General features: G+C 42.5%; 1 protein-coding gene across 20 annotated transcripts in view; it reads left to right on the top strand.

Annotated features, from left to right (window-relative positions):
- Window positions 1–18996, top strand: part of HECW1 (HECT, C2 and WW domain containing E3 ubiquitin protein ligase 1) — a 464113-nt gene that overhangs the window by 438945 nt on the left and 6172 nt on the right. For all 20 annotated transcript variants that reach the window (XM_065542077.1, XM_074035183.1, XM_074035186.1 and 17 more), the window contains 5 exons: window positions 27–125; window positions 746–875; window positions 9314–9460; window positions 11085–11199; window positions 13771–13969. In XM_065542077.1, coding sequence (XP_065398149.1) covers window positions 27–125; window positions 746–875; window positions 9314–9460; window positions 11085–11199; window positions 13771–13969 — 690 coding nt within the window. The remainder of the gene's footprint in view (window positions 1–26; window positions 126–745; window positions 876–9313; window positions 9461–11084; window positions 11200–13770; window positions 13970–18996) is intronic.

The following is an 18996-nucleotide window of genomic DNA, read 5'->3' as shown; positions in this document are numbered from 1 at the left end:
ATTTCTCTGCCTTGTCTGTGTTCCAGGTTCAGGTTTAGCGGTCGCATCCTGGGCCTGGCTCTGATCCATCAGTACCTTCTTGACGCTTTCTTCACGAGGCCCTTCTACAAGGCACTCCTGAGACTGTAAGTGCTTTGCAGACCATGCTTCCACCCCAGCCCTCTCTGCAGGGCAACGACACTGACCTCTCTGGTGCCACTGACCCTTTTGTCCCTGTTTTGCCCTAACCATTCCTGTTAGGGCTATGGTGGCTTCCTGTTTTGAGTGCTTAGATATCATATACATTTTTTAGCCCAATAAAAAGGCATTTAGGGATTTTGTTGTTGTTGTTGTTGTAGGGAAAGATTCTATTATCAAAATGTCATATCATGGAGATGAATCATTTTATACAAAAATTATAATAATATTACAAACATTGCATTAAACTGTTAAATAGAACTGATCAGTTTATAACATAGTTGTTTTAAAATGATAGTTTTCTCCAATTTTCATGCAGAGTCCATGAGTCAATAATTATTTCGTGTTTGCTATTGTAAACAATTTCACATTTTCTTTTCAAAGGAAAATCTTTTGAATGAACTAAAATGACTGAATGATCTGATTCATTAGTATATTCAAAAGTATCAAATTGTTAGGATAAGTTTGTGATGTTTTAGCCAGGAATGATATAACCACATTTTGAAGTGAGGTCTGGGTAGCCATTTGTTCAGTAATTCTGTTTGCCTTTCTCACTGAATTCACCCAGGCCCTGTGATTTGAGTGACCTGGAATATTTGGATGAGGAATTCCACCAGAGCTTGCAGTGGATGAAGGACAACAACATCACAGACATCCTAGACCTCACTTTCACCGTTAATGAAGAGGTTTTTGGACAGGTTTGTGTGATATGGAGCTTGGAAAAGGGATTTTGGTTTTTACTATGGAAAATACACATAACATGAAATTTATCATCTTAATCACTTTTAAGTGTAGACTTCAGTGCTTCAGTCTATCTACATTGTTGGGCATCCAATCTCCAGAACTTTTTCATCTTGCAAAATAGAAACTCTACTCATTAAACAATAACTTTCCATTTCTCCTACCCACAACTCCTGGCAACTACCATTCTATTTTCTGTTTCTATGAATTTGACTACTCTAGATACCTCATATAAGTGGAATTATACAATATTTGTCTTTTTGTGGCTGACTTATTTCACTTAGCGTAATGTCCTCAAGGCTCATCCGTGTTGTAGCATGTGTCCGAATTTCCTTCCTTTTTAAGGCTAAATAATATTTCATTATATAGATATATATGTATACACACATACATATACAAATATACATAGTATTCTTCCTTTATATATATAAAATATTCCTTCCTTTTTAAAGCAGAAAAATATTTCATAATGTGTATATATTATATATATATAAACAAATATATATACATATATGCCATATTTTGTTTATCCATTCATCCATTTGTCTGTTGATGAACACCTGGGTTTTTTCCACATTTTGGCTATGGTGAATCATGCTGCTATGAACGTGAATGTACAAATATCTGTTCAAGTCCCTGCTGTATATATCAATTCTTTCGGATATATACGCAGAAGGGATTGCTAGATCATGCGGTAATGGGATTTCGTTTTTAAATTAGCAAATATGGGATCTCATTCATTCAAACCAATTCCTTGGGAACCACTTCCTTTAATAAATCTGCCCGTGTCCTCTTTCTTCTTTTTCTTGTTATGACATGGATCTACTTTATGTAGTTCTTTGAAAATCAGATATGATAATGGATCAGAAAACATGTTTGTGAAGTACGCCATACATATATCAGATATTTCTGTTATCTGTGCCATTACAGAAATGATTCTTTCTATTACATCCAGATAGCTACTCCTCCAAAATACATATATCTCAACACTAAATAATAAGATAAAGTTTCCCATTTGCTTTCTACTAGCATTTATATAACATCAAATCTTCTGATCAAATGGCCTACAGTTTTAACAGAAAATAACCATAGCCTGAGTAGATTTAACAAACAAGGTTTGGCGAACCTCATTTTCTAGACGTAAAGCCCGTGACATATGGTAATTCGTAACAGAGTTGTTGTGATAGTTAAGTCAGAATGCTTCAGAGGTGCCTCCCATCAATGTGGACAGTGCACTGGGTCGCTGCATGAGAATGAATGAATGCTGCAGGCCACCGAGCACCCACATCCCAGTCAAGAATCTTGGATAGGTCCTGGAAACATCAACATTCTGCTGTATTTCCTCTGTAAAAACATGCCTCTGAAGAATGCTGTTACATACTTGAGGAAAAAAAATATTTCTTTCTGCAACTCTGGAGAGCACATTTAAATATGTTCAAGAATATGCTACTCATGGCTGGGCACAGTGGCTCATGCCTGTAATGCCAGCACTTTGGGAGGCTGAAGTGGGCAGATTACCTGAGGTCAGGAGTTCGAGAACAGCCTGGCCAACACAGTGAAACCCCGTCTCTATTAAAAATACAAAAATTAGCTGGGCATGGTGGCGGACACCTGTAATCCCAGCTACTTGGGAGGCTGAGACAGGAGAATCTTTTGAACCTGGGAGGTGGCAGTTACAGTGAGCCTAGATCACGTCATTGCACTCCAGCCTGGGTGACAAGAGCAAAACTGCATCTCAAAAAAAAAAAAAAAAAAAAGCTACTCATTTAACTTTCCTGCCATGTACTCATTGAACAGGCAAAATACACTGTTCTCTGTGCATGACTACTTTTAGCCCATCTTTCACATATGCCTAATTGTAGAGCGTAAATGTGTAAAATACACACAATTGTATTAAGACAACTGGGTAGCCATCTGTAAAAGTTTTAAGTTAGATTCCTAACCTAACTCATTACACTAAATAAACTCCAGCTGGATCAGAAACCTGATTGTAAAAATTTAAATTTAAAAAAAAGGAAAAAAGAGATAATTTTTATCTTTAATCTTGCACTAAAGAATGCTGATACAGATATGGCACAAACTCTCAAAGTCATAAAAGTCATCTGACATAGTCAAATATTATTTTTAAATTTCTGCATGGCAAACTGAAAGCGACATAATGTTTAATACATAACATAAAGACTATTTCTTTCAATATCAGAGATCCCACAGATCAATATGAAATTATCAGTCAACAACCTAATAGAAAAGTCACAAAGAATATAAATAGATAGTTCCCAGAAAAGGAAAGACAAGGAGATAATCTCATTTACAATTTTTTAAAATAAATTAATGCTATAGTGAGATACCATTTTCCCTTATTAGAATGTCAAGAATTAGAAATGTAGCAGTATTTTGGGATGGTGTAGAGAAACAGACCCTCCTGTCCATTGTAGGTGGAAGTTTGATTCACTCTCTGTGAAAGGCTCTTTGGTGATATCAGTTCATATTTTAAATCACATGCCTTTGACTCAGCACACGTCTAGAAATTTGTCCTACCGATACATTAACACCTAATTGAAATTACTAATATATTAGGATCTTCATCACAGCCTTGTTGATAGTTGAAAAATATCTGTAACAGTCTAAATGTCCAGCAGTAGAGCACTGGTTAAATAAATGACACATTTACTAAGTGGAGTAGTGAAATCATGTGGGGTTATTAAAAAGCAAGAGGACACCTCAGCCCCTAAATTCACATATAATCATGAGCAATAAACAGGTACACTAACAACAATTAAGAAAGAAAAACACAGGTCTAAATTGTCATGAAAAATTTCTAAGATATATTTAAAAAAAAAAAAAGACAGTGAAGAACAGTGTGTAAAACACACTACTGTTTACAGGGAAAAAGAGTTTATATTGGTCAGGCACAGTGACTCACGCCTGTAATCCCAGCACTGTGGGAGGTGGAGGTGGGAGGATCTCTTGAAGGCAGGAGTTCAAGACCAGCCTGGGCAACATAGCAAGACCCCATCTCTAAAAATTTTTTAAATTGAAATATATACATTCCCCAGCATATGCATAGAATCTCCCTGGAAGGGAAGTAGAGATGACTGTTTCCAGAAAGGGAGAATGCATGGCTGGGAGGTTAAGTGGGATAAAAACTTACTTTTCATTTTATGGCCTTCTATACCACTTGAATTTTATTCCATGGTCATATACTATATATTCAAGAAAACAAAGTCAACTACAAATAACTGAATGCATAAAATTAGAGGAACAAATAAAGTTGAAGATACAAAAGAACAATCCTCTAGTGTAAAGTGTAGGAACTCGACAACTTAGAAAAAAAGCTTAAATGTTCCCAATGATAAAAATAAGGATGTGTTGTAGAACTAGAATAATGTACAGTTGACCCTTCAAAATGCAAGGGTTAGGGCGCTGACTCCTGGAGAGTTGAAAATTCATGTATAACTTTTGATTCTCCAAAAACTTAAATACTTGTAGCCTACTGTTGACTAGAAGTCTTATTAATAACAAAAATGGTCAATTAACAAATATTTTATAGGTTATAGGTATTATAAACTGTCTTCTTACAATAAGGAATGCCAGAGAAAAGAGAATGTTATTAAGAACATGATAAGGAAGAGAAAGTATATTTTCTATTCATTGAATGGAAGTGGATCATCATAAAGGTTGTCTTCACTTTGAATAGGCTGAAGAGGAGCAGGAAATGAGGGTTTGGTCTTACTGTCTCAGGGGTGGAAGAGGTGAAAGAGGGGGCAGGAGAGGCAGGCACACTGGGTGTAACTTTATGAAAATACGTTGTAATTTCTGTCGTTTTTGCATTTTCGTTTCTCTAAAAATGTGTCTATATAGTACCAATCCTTCTTCTACCAATCCTTTGCTTTAGTTTCAGTGCCCATATCTAGAAAGGTTCATTATCATAAAAGAAGTCAAAAGCAGTCTTAAACAATCAGAACCCTTCTGCCAGATTGTCTAACATCGATTTGTTTTCTGGCACTGCTTCTTCTAGATCTTCTTCCTCGTCACCTGGCCCTGGTTCAGAAGCACTCATCCCCGTCAAGTCATCTTCTTTTAGTTCCTCTGGCATGGTGTCTATCAGCTCTTGAATTTCTCCAAGATCCATATCTTGAAACCCTTTACCCTCAACTTTTTTTTTTTTTTTTTCTATATCTACAATCTCTTTCATGATTTCCTTGATTGGCTCTGTCATAAATCCTGGGAGGTTATGCATAACATGTGGACACAGTTTTCTCCAGCAGAAATTTATTGTTTGGGGCTTGATGACTTTCATGGCTTTTTCTATAACATCTTCAGTGGCATAACTTTTCCAGAATTTCACAATGTTCTCTCTATTGAAGTCATCCATAATGTTGACATCCTTTCCATAGAGTGCCCTGCGTAATGAGACTTAAAGGTCCTATGACTCTTGATCTAAAGGCTGAATTAGAGATGTTGTTTTGGGGGGCAAGTAGACCATTTTGATGCCTTGGTGTTGAACTCAGGGGGTTCTGGGTGGCCAAGGGCACTGTCCAATATCAAAAAAACTTTAAAAGGCAGTCCCTTATTGGCAAGGTACTTCCTAACTTTGGGAACAAGGCACTGACAGAACCAATCCAGAAGAGACGTTCTCATTATCCAGGCCTTCTTGTTGTCAGCTGGTGTTATCTTTTCTCTTCAAGGCTCGGGGGTTAAAGCTTTAATGGATAAGGGCAATCCTGATCATGAATCCAAATGTGTTTGCACAAAACAGTAGAGTTAGCCTATCAATTCCTGCCCTAAATCCTGGTTCTTACTTGTCTTCCTTACTAATAAAGGTCCTGTGTGGTGCTTTTTTTCCAGAACAGGGCACTTTCACCTGCATTAAAAACCTGTACAGGCAGGTATCTTTTCTCCTCAGTGATTTTCTTAATGGTGTCTGGGAATTCGTCTGCTGCCTCTTGGTCAGCACGAGCTGCTTCTCTTTTTATCTTGACATTTTTTTCAGCCAAACCTGTTTCTAAAATTATCAAACCATCCTTTGCTGGCATTAAATTTTCCAACTTTAGATCCTTCACCTTCCTTTTGCTTTGAGTTATCATATAATGACTTTGCTTTTTCTGGAATCATATTAGAGTCTATAAGTATGCCATTGTTCTAGCAATACTGCACTCACATAAAAGCTGTGTTTTTGGCCGAGCACAGTGGCTCATGTCTGTAATCCTAGCACTTTGGGATGCCAAAGCAGGTGGATCACAAGGTCAAGATTTCAATACCATCCTGGCCAACATAGTGAAACCCCATCTCTACTAAAAATACAAAAATTAGCTGGGCATGGTGACACGTGCCTGTAATCTCAGCTACTTGGAGGCTGAGGCAGGAGAATCGCTTGAACCCGGGAGGCAGAGATTGCAGCGAGCTGGGATTGCACCACTGCATTCCAGCCTGGCAGCAGAGCGAGACTCTGTCTCAGAGAAAAAAAAAAAGCTGTATTTTCAATATGATATAAAAAGGTATTCCACAAAAAGTGCCAGGTTTTCACACCTGCTGGCATAGCTGCAGTGATGGCTTCATGAATTTCCTTTTCTTTTTTTACAATGGCCCCTATGCTGGATTCATTTGTTTTGAAAAGATGGGAAACCACATCTGCAGACCTCAATCTATGGTGCCTATCAAGCAATTCAATTTTCCCTTGTAATATCATCATTTTTCTTTCCTTCTTGGGATTACTTCCAGCATCATTAGTGGCCCTTCATGTGGGTCCCATGATGTTATTCAAAGTTCACGGTATTGCACTTAAACACAGTGGAAAATATGCAGTAAACAAGAGAGATCACTTTTTACTATGATACACAGTTTACTGGAGAGAGGCTGTTCATCAGCAACACTTGAGCTCATCGCAAAAACAACAGGAGGTGGCTACAAAATTATTACAATAGTACAGTATGTACTACGTTAATTTTATGCAGTTGTGATTTAATGCTGCATTTTTATGTTAGTTTGCTTTTCTCTCAACTACCAGTGGCACCATGTACAGGCTCTAAGTGTTTGTGTGTGTACGTTTTCATAAATTTTAACTTTTTAATAATAGATTTGTGTATATTTTGTGTTAGTAAATGATAAAAATAGACTACTATCTACATATATTTTATGGACTCATGACATTTCTAACTCTTTTTTTCATTTTAAAAAAGCTTCTATTAATTTTCTGGGTATGCAGGCCATCTGTGAGTTTTTTCAAATTGTTGTAAGTCTCCAAAAAATTTCCAATATATTTATTGAAAAAAATCCATGTACAAGTGGACCCATGCAGTTCAAATCCATGTTGCTCAAGGGTCACCTGTATACCTGCTTAAAGTTTATCCCATTTCTCTTCAAAAGGAGGTCACCAAGAACAATGAGTGGTTTTAGAAGATTGAATTGCAGCCCTTCTTTTGTCAAGTTGTTAGACAGTGGAGAGCAGAGGGATGCAGGTGAAAGACACCATAGGCTTTAGGATTAGATTCAGCTACTAGTGAAGAAGCCAAAAATGACCCTGTTGAAATTAATAGAAGCTTTTTTTTTTTCTCACATAAAAGCCCTGTTTAGGCTGAGTGTGGTGGTTCACGCCTATAATCCTAGCACTTTGGGAAGCCAAGGCGGGTAGATCGCTTGAGGCCAGGAGCTCAAGACCAATCTGATCAACATGGCAAAATCCTGTCTGTACTAAAAATAAAAATTAGTCAGGTGTGGTGGCATGTGCCTGTAGTCCCAGTTACTTGGGAGGCTGAGGTGGGAGAATTGCTTGAGCCTGGGAGAGAGAGCTTGCAGAGAGCTAAGATTGTACCACTGCCCTCCAGCCTGGGTGACAGAGTGAGACCCTGTCTCAAAACAAAAACAAAAAAAAGCGCTGTTTGATAAAATCCTCAGGGATCAAGCTCCTTCCAGGTCTCCCCACTGCTATCACTAGGATAGGCGCCCCGCACTCTTAGCCCAGATGAGTACAGCATCCCAACCATCATGACTGTGTTCAATGCAGCAGGACAAAGGAACACACAGCCCATCCCTTCAAGGAGGCCTCCTGACAGTGCCAAACACTTCTGCTTTCATCCCATTGGACAGAATTTACTTACGTGCCACACCTAGCTGTGAAAGAGGTTGGAAAATAAAGTCTTTAACTGGGCAGCTAAAAATCAGACATCCCAAAGAATATGGATGCTGGGTGGTAACAAGTATTTTATTGTTAGCCAATATTTTATAATTAGCACTGATCACCTAAGTGATAAAAGAAAAGGTAACCATCAGATTACTTATGGACTGTTTTGTTTAGGTACGTGTGTCCACAAGTGCCAAATATACAAGTATTTTTTTCTTTAAACCAGTAACTAAATCCAGTGATGCCTCATTTGTCTTGCAGCATTGAGCATTTCAGTGAACACTTAAGTGAATTTAAGATGACTGAAGATTACCCCCTTTACACATGAACACATTTTGATTTTTTTTAATGTCTAGTATGTTATCTACCTTCTTGCCTGTGGAAAGATGGCACACAGATCATAGCCTTCCCTGATGACTCAAGCGTGTCCTAACAAAACATGCATTATCACACAAGTGGCAGCACCATTTGCTGTGTGTGCCTACGTGCTTCTGGTTCCCTTCCCAGGATCAGGCTGCCCTGGCTGTGTAATATTATACCCCACCCTCTGCCAGAAGCCTACTGTCTTCTGGCCAGCTGTGGGAGTGGAAGCTGATGGCTGTTAAGAATTTGCTGTCATTGAGATTTGGGGGCATCAAGTATGTGATTGTAGCATTGAGACATTCAGCTTCACCATTGGGGACAACCTAGCACATTTTCCTTTCATTTCCATCATGCCTCTTGAGTATAGGAAACCTGTTTCCTCTGTATAAAACGAAAACTGTAGCCCTTCCAAGGTGCATAACAATCTGTTTAGAGGTCAGGTGCAGTGTCTCACGCTTGTAATCCCAATATTTCGGAGTTGGGAGGATCACTTAAGGCCAGGAGTTCAAGACTAGCCTGGGCAACATAGACCACATTCTACCAAAAAAAAAAAAAAAAAAAAAAAAAAAACAGAAGAAGAAGAAAGAAGGAAGATAACCAGGCAGAGTGGTGCGTCTGTGATCCCATCTTCTCAGGAGGCTGAGGCAGGAGGATCATTTGCCCCCAGGAATGCAGGGCTGCAATAAGCTATGATTGCACCACTGTGTTCCAAACTGCTTAGAACAGCCAGAGCCTTTTTAGTGACCTTGAGAAAGGAAAAAAGATTCCAGGGGTAATAATGCCAAATAATGCCCTGTAGAGGACTTTTGGTATACAGGTGTGCCTCCCTGAGAGATAAGCTGAACTGACAAGCATCTCCCTGAGAGATAAGCTGAACTGACAAGCATTGCGATATTTCTGTTTTCCTACAAGGTCACGGAAAGGGAGTTGAAGTCTGGAGGAGCCAACACACAGGTGACGGAGAAGAACAAGAAGGAGTACATCGAGCGCATGGTGAAGTGGCGGGTGGAACGCGGCGTGGTACAGCAGACCGAGGCACTGGTGCGCGGCTTCTACGAGGTGAGGCCCGGTGACCTGGGGAAGGCAAGCTGTGGCCAGGGTGCTGCTTCATGGGGCCTCATCCTCCAGGCTCCCTGGGGGAGCAGCAGCTCAAGTGGTGAGAACAGACAGGGAGAGCCAAGGCGGGCAGTGGGCTCAGCAAGTGCTCCTCACCAGGGAGTGCTGAGGACTTTCTTGGGGTGGAGGGCTGAGAGGTCACAGTTCTCTGGGACACTCAACTCTTATTGGTGAAAAATGCTTTCAGACAACTGGCATGTGACCCTGGTGTGCCAGATGTGAAAACATCTAGCATCTCTTCACGATATGTGCAGATGGTGTTTCCTTTCATTCAACGAAACAAAAATAAGTGAAGAGAAGGTATTGGGGGGTATTGTCCACTGTCGCTAGAATTTTATTTCATTATAGCATCACGTTGTGCCACGTAATCTATGCTGAGTGGTAAATGAGGAAGACAGGGAGGGCCGCTAGACATCCTATGACATCCTTGAACTTCTCCAGTTTAAAAACCAGAGGCTATAAATGTTTTCTCACGTCTTGGGTCATGGAAGGCTCTCCTTCCCTGCCAGAATGGAATAGTGCACTGGCCATGGTCTCGTCCACCTCTGGTTTGATTAGAGGAGGTTCCACCACAGGACCTCAGTTGTGCCTGGTACATTTCACCCGAGATGCAAAGTCAGAATGCAGAACCCTAACAAAACAAGTCTTCCCAGATATCTAAGGAGGGAGGAAAGAAGTGAGAGAAGACGGGAAGGAAAAGACAAATTTGCACCCAGCTAGCTCAGTCCAGTGAGCATGAGGCTCTTAATCTTAGGGTCCTGGTTTGAGAAGGGATGGAAAATGCAGTCGTTTTAATACAAATGCTAAATTTTAGGAAATAAGTCATAATTGCATGTGAAAGACTACATTTTAAGTGAAATAGTAATACTAATAGCTACTAAGTCCTTCAAAGTGATGTGGACTTTTTGCCTTTAAAATGCAATGTTATTTGAAAATTTCAATGTGATTGCAGAAAGTCGAGTCAGATTTGTTGACAAAATCATTCTGAGAGGGAGCATTAGGGGTGGAGCATGGGATTCTTTTTTCTGTTCCCTGCTTATGAAGGCTTGTGTTCTAAAATATTGAAGTCAATGATCATCGTTCGAGCTGCTGTAACAAAATACTGTGAGATGGGTGACTTACAGCAACAGTCATTTATTTCTCACAGTTTTGGAGTCTGGGAAGTCCAAGATCAAGGTACCAGCAGATTTGGTGTCTGCTAAGGGGCCACCTTCTGGTTCATAGATGGTACCTTCTCCCTGTGTCTTCATGAAGGAAGGGACACGAGGTATCTCTTGGGCCTGTTTAATAAAAGCGTGAAGCTCTGGTGATCGAATCACCCCCCAAAGTCCCCACCTCCTAATACAATGCCCTCCGGGGTAAAGATTTCAACATATGAATTTGGGGAAGGAAAAGGATATAAACATTCAGATCATAGCAATAATTTCTGAGTTAAAAATGATTGCAGACTGAAAGAAAGTATTGCCAGTGATGGTGAGTTTCCCAGTTTAACCCACATAAATATAATAATGAACATAGCCTTTCCACGTGTTTGGACCTGGATACTGAAGCCTAACCTGCATTTCAGGTTGTAGACTCGAGGCTGGTGTCCGTGTTTGATGCCAGGGAGCTGGAGCTGGTGATAGCTGGCACCGCGGAAATCGACCTAAATGACTGGCGGAATAACACCGAGTACCGGGGAGGTGAGTGGGCAGAAGCTGTGATGATATAATTATCACAAATAGAACTCGGCACTTTCCAAAAGATTGTTTTGTTGAGGTGAAATTGATGTAAAATAAAATTGACTAAAGCGAACAAGTCAGTGGCATTTAGTACATTCATAGTGTTGTGCAACCATTACCTCTAGCTACTTGCAGAATATTTTCATCACCCCAAAAGGAAACCCTGTACCCATTAAGCAGTTGCTCTCACTCCTACGCCCCCTTCCCCCAACCCCTGGCAACCATCAATCTGCCTTCTGTCTCAATGGATTTGCCTATTCTGGATATGTCATATAAATAGAATCATACAAAATGTGGTCTTTTGTGTCTGGCTTCTTTGACTTAACCTACTTGAAGTTCATCCATGTTGTACATAGCATGTTTCATTATTTTATTCCTTTTTATAGCCGAATAACATTCCATTGCATGTATAAATAATTCGTCACTTTTTGGCCGGGCGCGGTGGCTCAAGCCTGTAATCCCAGCACTTTGGGAGGCCGAGACGGGCGGATCACGAGGTCAGGAGATCAAGACCATCCTGGCTAACACGGTGAAACCCCGTCTCTACTAAAAATAAAAATACAAAAAACTAGCGGGGGGAGGTGGCGGGCGCCTGTAGTCCCAGCTACTCGGGAGGCTGAGGCAGGAGAATGGCATAAACCCGGGAGGCAGAGCTTGCAGTGAGCTGAGATCCGGCCACTGCACTCCAGCCTGGGCGACAGAGCAAGACTCCGTCTCAAAAAAATAATAATAATAATAATAATAATAATTCATCACTTTTTGAAGACTACAAAAAGCTTGGCCTTACTTCAGTACAAAGCAGGAGTTTGTACATGCCTTTCTCCAACTCCCAACCTGAACTTTCCTTCAGGTGACATCCTCCTCATATTGGTCGAGTCTCTGGCCTAACTTGGTGTAGAGGCTTACAGAGAACATTCCATCCAGGACCCAGCTCCTGAGCGGCATGCGTGCCTCCAGCGAAGGGTGTCTCATTTCCTGCAGAATTGGAGCCCTCTCTGCCTCGATCCTAGTTTGCCACAACACGGTTCTAACCGTGGCCATCACTAAAGCTAATGTCTAACCCCTCCTAACTACTCACCTTGCACACTGCCAGACCTGTCTTCCTGAAACATTGCTTTCATCGGGCCACTTCCCTACCCACAAAACAAGTTCCTTATTACTTCTAGATTTGAAGGGTTTTGTTAGCCTCAAAACTCTTCATTTAAAATACCACAGAGAAATCCATCAATGCAGTAGAGAGTGAGCTAGGGGCATCACCTCAGCCTCCCTCATGTCCCCAGTACACTCAGCCCCGCAATGCCTCTTATATTATAAAACTGGTATAGTATGAAAACTGCTGTCTGCCTTGCTGGGCATGGTGGCTCCTGCCTTTAATCCCAGCACTTTGGAAGGCCGAGGCAGGCAGATTGCTTGAACTCACAAGTTCAAGACCAGCCTGGTGAAACCCCACCTGTAAAAAAAATACAAAAATTAGCCAGGTGTGGTGGCATATGCCTGTAGAACCAGCTACTCAAGAGGCTGAGATAGGAGGTTCCCTTGAACCCAGGAGGCAGAGGTTGCAATGAGCCGAGATTGTGCCACTGCACTCCAGCCCAGGCAACAGAGTGAGATTCTATCTCAAAAAAAATTATCTGCCAGGCTGTTAAAGCCCCATAACACCCCCCAGAAATATTCCTTCCTGCCTTCACCAGACACGCCTCTACTCCAGTGGCTTACAGTTGCCTGCATATTTCCTCCTCGTTCTTGTTATTCTTTATTTTTCCTGCCAGGAATGTCCTCCTCCTTCCCTCCACTTGCCCAAGCCCTTCGCATGCTGCTCGTAGCTTCACTTCCTTTCTGAAGCTTTCCTTGCTTCTACCTTGGCACGCATGGATTTCTTCTCTCTCTGAATGCCTCTTGCATTTGCAGTCAATGGCAAATCATTTAATTGATATATCCAAGCATGGTCTCCCCAGTTTACTGTGAGAGGGACCCAGTACTTAATCCATGGGCCCAGCATGTATCCACACAGGGCTGGCCTGAGAGCAGCTGCTCAAGGGGAGAGCCTGGGATCTCCTGTTCACCAAACTGGCTGTTCACCTCCAGCCTAGACTGGTAAGTCCTAGACTGTCCCGTGGTATGTGGTTGCCAAGACCTAAGACAGCAGAACAAAGGAAACATGATGCAATATTGTGTTCATGGGCCCTTTGGTCTCTACCAGGCCCTTCTATTCCTTATCTACACCTATATCAGGCAGGGGCATTTTAAGTGGAGTCCCAGTTGTTTAAACAGAAAGCAGACATCTCTGAGAACATCCCTCAGAACATAAAGTCCTTTTATAAAATGACTATTTTCTAAATCTACTCTTGTTCTAAAACTTGACCTAGTTGCACAAATTGTTTTAGACCTCTCTAAAGGCCATCACGAGAGAAATCAGATCAAAAACCGCGATTCCGTTCCTATCATACCTGATGTGTTTGATCTCTCTCCCCCTCCTCACCCCTTCCTCTTTTCTCCGCATCCTGTCTTCCTCCCTCCCTTTGCCTCGTGCAGGTTACCACGATGGGCATCTTGTGATCCGCTGGTTCTGGGCTGCAGTGGAGCGCTTCAATAATGAGCAGAGGCTGAGATTACTGCAGTTTGTCACGGGAACATCCAGCGTGCCCTACGAAGGCTTCGCAGCCCTCCGTGGGAGCAATGGGCTTCGGCGCTTCTGCATAGAGAAATGGGGGAAAATTACCTCTCTCCCCAGGTACAGAGCTCCTGCCAGCCTTCGGGGAAACCTGCTGAAGAGGGCAAAGTATACTTTGCTATTTGATTTTGAGTGACCATCCTTTGGGATGGAATTCTTTCCGGTCACCCAAAGTATTGTCATGGCAGTTATTAGGGAAAGGTGAAGGTGAGGTAGCTGTGAGACTTGGATTGAAACTATATTATTCTTAGGGAGGTTTTGATGACTGATGGTATTTCAGCGGTAATATCTTGGTCCATGTGTCAGTCATGGGATGCTCTCACAGCCCAACTTAATTTAAAGATGAATGTCTCACACAGGAGAGGGCAGAGGCAAGGACATTAATATAAAAAAAGCTGGAACCTGGAAGTAACGCCTCGAGCATCGTATCAGTACTTCTGCAGCGTATCTCTTAATACTTCATAGGATCATTATATATGCGTGATGTGTCGGATTTTTCCTACCAAGTTTTAAAACATGTGGGGATGAGACCACACGTATCTCTGGGTCTCTATGGTGACTTCTATTTAGAAAGCACATCTATTGTGGGATAAATGTGAAAAAGGAGACACTGGGGCTCCAGGCAGTTTTACAGAAGAAATTCCCTGCACTGTGAGTTTTAATCCCAGCACTTCCTGAATCCTTTCTATGCCGCTTTGGGTAGTGCATTCCTAATCAGGAAGCACTGAAGAGACAGTGGTGCATAGCGCTGTAGTGAGAAATGCTGCTGCAACAGACAGAAGAAAAGATGGACCCCTATTATCTTTTGTTAATAGGATACGTTCTAATTATAAAGAAGCTTTGCATTGAACTCAGCTCTATTTCTACATGGCCACCCAGACACTTTTGCTAAATCCTTATTGCAGAAGGATTTACTGGACTATAGCTTTCATCTAGCGTTCCCAGATTTTCCCCGAGGACAATTCGCCTGGTGTCAGTCAGCATTCGTGGGCGTGCCTAGCTGGTTAACCACAGCTGAACACCCTGGTGCAGGCTTCAGCCCTGGCTTCACCCACGCCGTTCAGCAGACCCTCAGCTCCAAGGGTCTGTCTTGTTTGCATGGCTCCACCAATAGCTAAACCTAGTGAATTTAAGTCTGGCAAGAAAAGAAGACTAAAAAGGCAGAATTTCCATTTGTTAAGTTGAATGATAGATTTCAATAATATAGTTATTTGGAAACATCTTGCTTTTATTTTAGAGAAATGCAGCTTGAGTCATCACTGATGATAGCCTACCCCTACAGCATGCAGCTTGAGGAGGGGCTGAGCTACAACCACACACCTGCCCGTGGGAACCGGCAATCTAGGGAGAACACGGCCCGATAGTAACTAATCACAGCACAAGGTAGAATCAGAGGAGCACAGGGTGAAGAGCAGCATGCTGCGAGAGTGTGAAACAGAGACTCCTAATCGAGTTGCCTAGAGAACATGCCACAAAGAAACTGGCATTTAGGGGAACATTGGGAGATGAGGAATAGGGAGAAGGGGCCTTGCAGGCTGAAGCAATAGCACATGCAAGGTCTGACAGCAGGGAATGGCAGCACATGTTCAGGAAGGTGCGGCCGGCCAGTGCAGAGGGTAAGATGCCCGGAACATCATCACAGGGGATGCAGTTGAGAAAGCGTTTGGTGAGCCACAAACAAAGACCCTGCTGGCTGAGCGCAGTGGCTCACGTCTGTAATCCTAGCACTGTGGGAGGCTTAGGCAGGTGGATTGCTTGAGCCCAGGAGTTCAAGACCAACCTGGGCAACATGACAAGACCTCATCTCTACAAAACATTTAAAAACTTAGCTGGGCATGGTGGCGTGCACCTTTAGTCCCAGCTACTTGAGAAGCTGAGGCAGGAGGATCACTTGAGCCCAGGAGGCCGAGGCTGCAGTGAGCTATGATTGCACCACCATACTCCAGCTGGGCAACAGAGTGAGACCCTGTATCAAATTAAATTAAAAAAAAAAAAAAAAAGAAGAAGAAAGAAAAAAGAAAAGACTGTGCTGAGGAGTCTCTATTATTTAGGAAATGGGAGTCATTGCCTCTGTTATCTGGGGTCACAGATTGAATGTAATTTCTGTATTTGCTTTGGAAGCTTTGAAATATACATTAATATTATTAACCCACACAGAGAACTTCTAAGGCAGACACTGGGCTTATGAACAGATTCTTCATATCTGGACCAAGGCACCCCTAAGAGGGCTGCTGCACCACAAGCCCCAGAGGTGGTTTCTTGGGGAAGCAGGGACCTCTTCTTGGGACAAGAAGCAAATGCCTCTAAGAGGACACTGAAAATAACCCCCTAAATAGTGACCCCTGTCCAGTCTCCCTTGGACAGTGTCTGAAGATCCAAGAACGTAAAAAAATGTCATCTATGTGTGGATAGAAGGAAAGAACCTCTGACTTCCAGAAACTGTCATTCAGGAAGACCTGGCCTGGCCATGGCAGGTAGCAGGAAGCCCTGAGCAGGCACGAAGCAAAGCAGACCCCGGGTGGCATGGGCTTCCCAGGTACTGCGAGCCACAGTGCATGTGGCCTGAATTCTGGGAGAGGCGGCCTTCAGCTCTTTCCTCAGGTCTTCCCTCTGCAGAAAGGAAAGACAACTGGCTTCCCAGATGAGAGCGCCAGACACCGCCACAGCAAAACCCGGTCATAGCCCAGGCTACATAAAACCTTTGTGTCAATCCAAGTCCCTGCCTGCTAAAAGATGTGTGAGGGTCAGGAGAAATGACTTTGAGGGTAGGGGCTTCTGGGATATAATTTCATAGTTGAAGTAGATGAGAGGCAGGACTGTCACTGGAGTTGAGGTCAAGGAACTGGGGGTTTGGGTGTTCACCCTGTCAGCCCTGTGGACTTAGTTGCCACACAGTCTGGTAGGAGGACTTGAAATGGAAAGGAAGACTTAAGCAAAGTGCCAGATAATAATTATAGTAAGTTAGAAGTTCAGAGGGTCAGAAGGAACCAAAGATCTATCTAGATCACTTATTTTCAAGCTTTTTAAACCATAGTCCACAGAAAGAAATGCCTTTTATATCACAACTCAGGACATGTACTCATTTGCACGTATGTGTGTGTATATCTGAAACTCAAGTTCCTCAAAACAGCACTTTACCCTTATTATCTGCAATAAAATCTATTTTCTACTCTATCCTATTTCATTAAAATGAAATGCCAGCCAAAACCTATGGTTTTAAAAATAAATTATCTAAATGACATGAGATTCAAAGGAATGGAAACTGATCAAGGATTGCAAAGTCATGACATGGAATTGACAGCAGGGAGTGTGAAGAATGTCCATCCACGTCACAGCGTGTGGGGCAGTGAGCAGTTTCCACCCATGAGGACTGGAAAGGGGACACTAGGACCTGGAGGCAGCATCTGGAAAGAGCTTAAGGAGGTGGCAAAGTTTCTTTACTTTGAACAAGAGCTCAAAGGAGGACAGAGGAAAGGCTTGGAAGGAAAGAGAAGCACAGAAGCTAGGTCAGAGTCAAAGTAGCACTGGGCAGTGTGGAGACAGAACAAAGGAGAGGGGAGAATCTTTGGGTTTACCTTTGGGGCAGGGACCAGGGATATCAAAGCTATGAGTCATTTAGGCAATTAACTGGCCTAAAAGTTGCAAACGAAATTCTAATATGAACACGTTTCACTGCAGATGTAAACTGAGCCCAGGCCCGGAGTGGAGTTGGAGGCCTGGTTAAGTTAGTAGTTGGTTTACTCTGTAGCAATGGTTCTCAAGGTGGGGCTAGGGAAGGCGACTTTGCCTCTCTTTCCCCACAGGAGGCAGTTGACAATGTCTGGAGACATTTTTGGTTGAGGGGAAGGGGTGCTACTGGTGTCTATTGAGTAGAAGCCAAGGATGCTGCTAAACATCTCACAATGCACAAAACAACTCCCACAACAAAGAGTTATCCAGTTTGAAAAGTGAATCGTGCCAAGCTGAAAAATGCTGCTCTCTAGTACCTAAGGCCGGAAGAGGACCTACAAAGGAGGCCTGAGGGTGCCATCAGGGAGCTCAGCAGAGAAAATGGCAGCCATTGAGAAACCAAAGAGAAGCCAAGGAGGAAGATGTTCCAGAGGAAGAGCTGTCAAATGCTTTTAAAGAGCTGGAGCAGGAGGGAGTAGAGTATAGGCTTCTGGATTTAGGGATCAAGAGGTTACTGACAAACTTGAAAAAGTAAATTTAGCAGGGAAGAGAGCAAGGCCTATCTGAAGAGAACAAGGCTATAGTTAGGCAGTAGAAGAAGATTGGCATGAAGGGAAGACACAGCTTACATAACCGGCTGGACAATTGGCAGCAAAGAGGAGTGACTGCTGCCTCTTTTGTGTGTTTCTAGCCAACCTTAAAGTGGTCTCTAGTAGAGAGGAGCAAGACTTTCTTTGGCCCTATGTTGGTTAACATTTCAATCTATAAGTTGGAAAAAATAGAGGAGACAGGGAGATCAACTGTGTAGATGACACAGTTAGAAGGATAAACAATACAGGGATTGGCATAACCCAATCCAAAATTATCTCAAAATGCTGGAACCCTAGCTTGACACCAATGGCATGGAATTCGACACAATTGAAAGACCCGTGCCGATCTCCAAAACATCCGTCGTACCAAGTGTGAGAAAAGAGTGAGTCACCTGCCAGTAAGTCACGTGCACAACCCCAGAGGCTTCAGCTGCCACAAGTATGACACAGTTCCCCAAATCATTATCACAATCATGGTTGCATTAAGAGAATCTTATGTTTAAATGATGATTCACAGGTTACAAAACGCATTTACGTGTGTTCTAGCGTTGATCCTCCCCATAACCCTCTGAGGTGCACGCAGCATATATTATTATCCCCACTTTACAAGTGAGAAAACTGAGGCTCAGGAAGATTAACTGACTTTTCCAGAGTCATAAAGCTGGTAAGTGGCTAGACTGGGGTCAGCATAGAGGTCTTCCAAGCCCTGGTTTCTTGCTGTCCACTGCCCCACACCACCGGGCAATGCTTGGTTTGGTGCACAGGAATGAGGTAAGCGGCACTCGGTGCTGTCAGAACCACACCTGGAGGATGGCGAGCTCTTAGGAA

Source organism: Macaca fascicularis, chromosome 3 (genome assembly GCF_037993035.2).
Source record: "Macaca fascicularis isolate 582-1 chromosome 3, T2T-MFA8v1.1".
In the NCBI taxonomy this organism is placed as follows: Eukaryota; Metazoa; Chordata; class Mammalia; order Primates; family Cercopithecidae; genus Macaca; species Macaca fascicularis.
The sequence above is the reverse complement of the archived record's forward strand: the minus strand, read 5'-3'. Positions and strand labels throughout refer to the sequence as shown.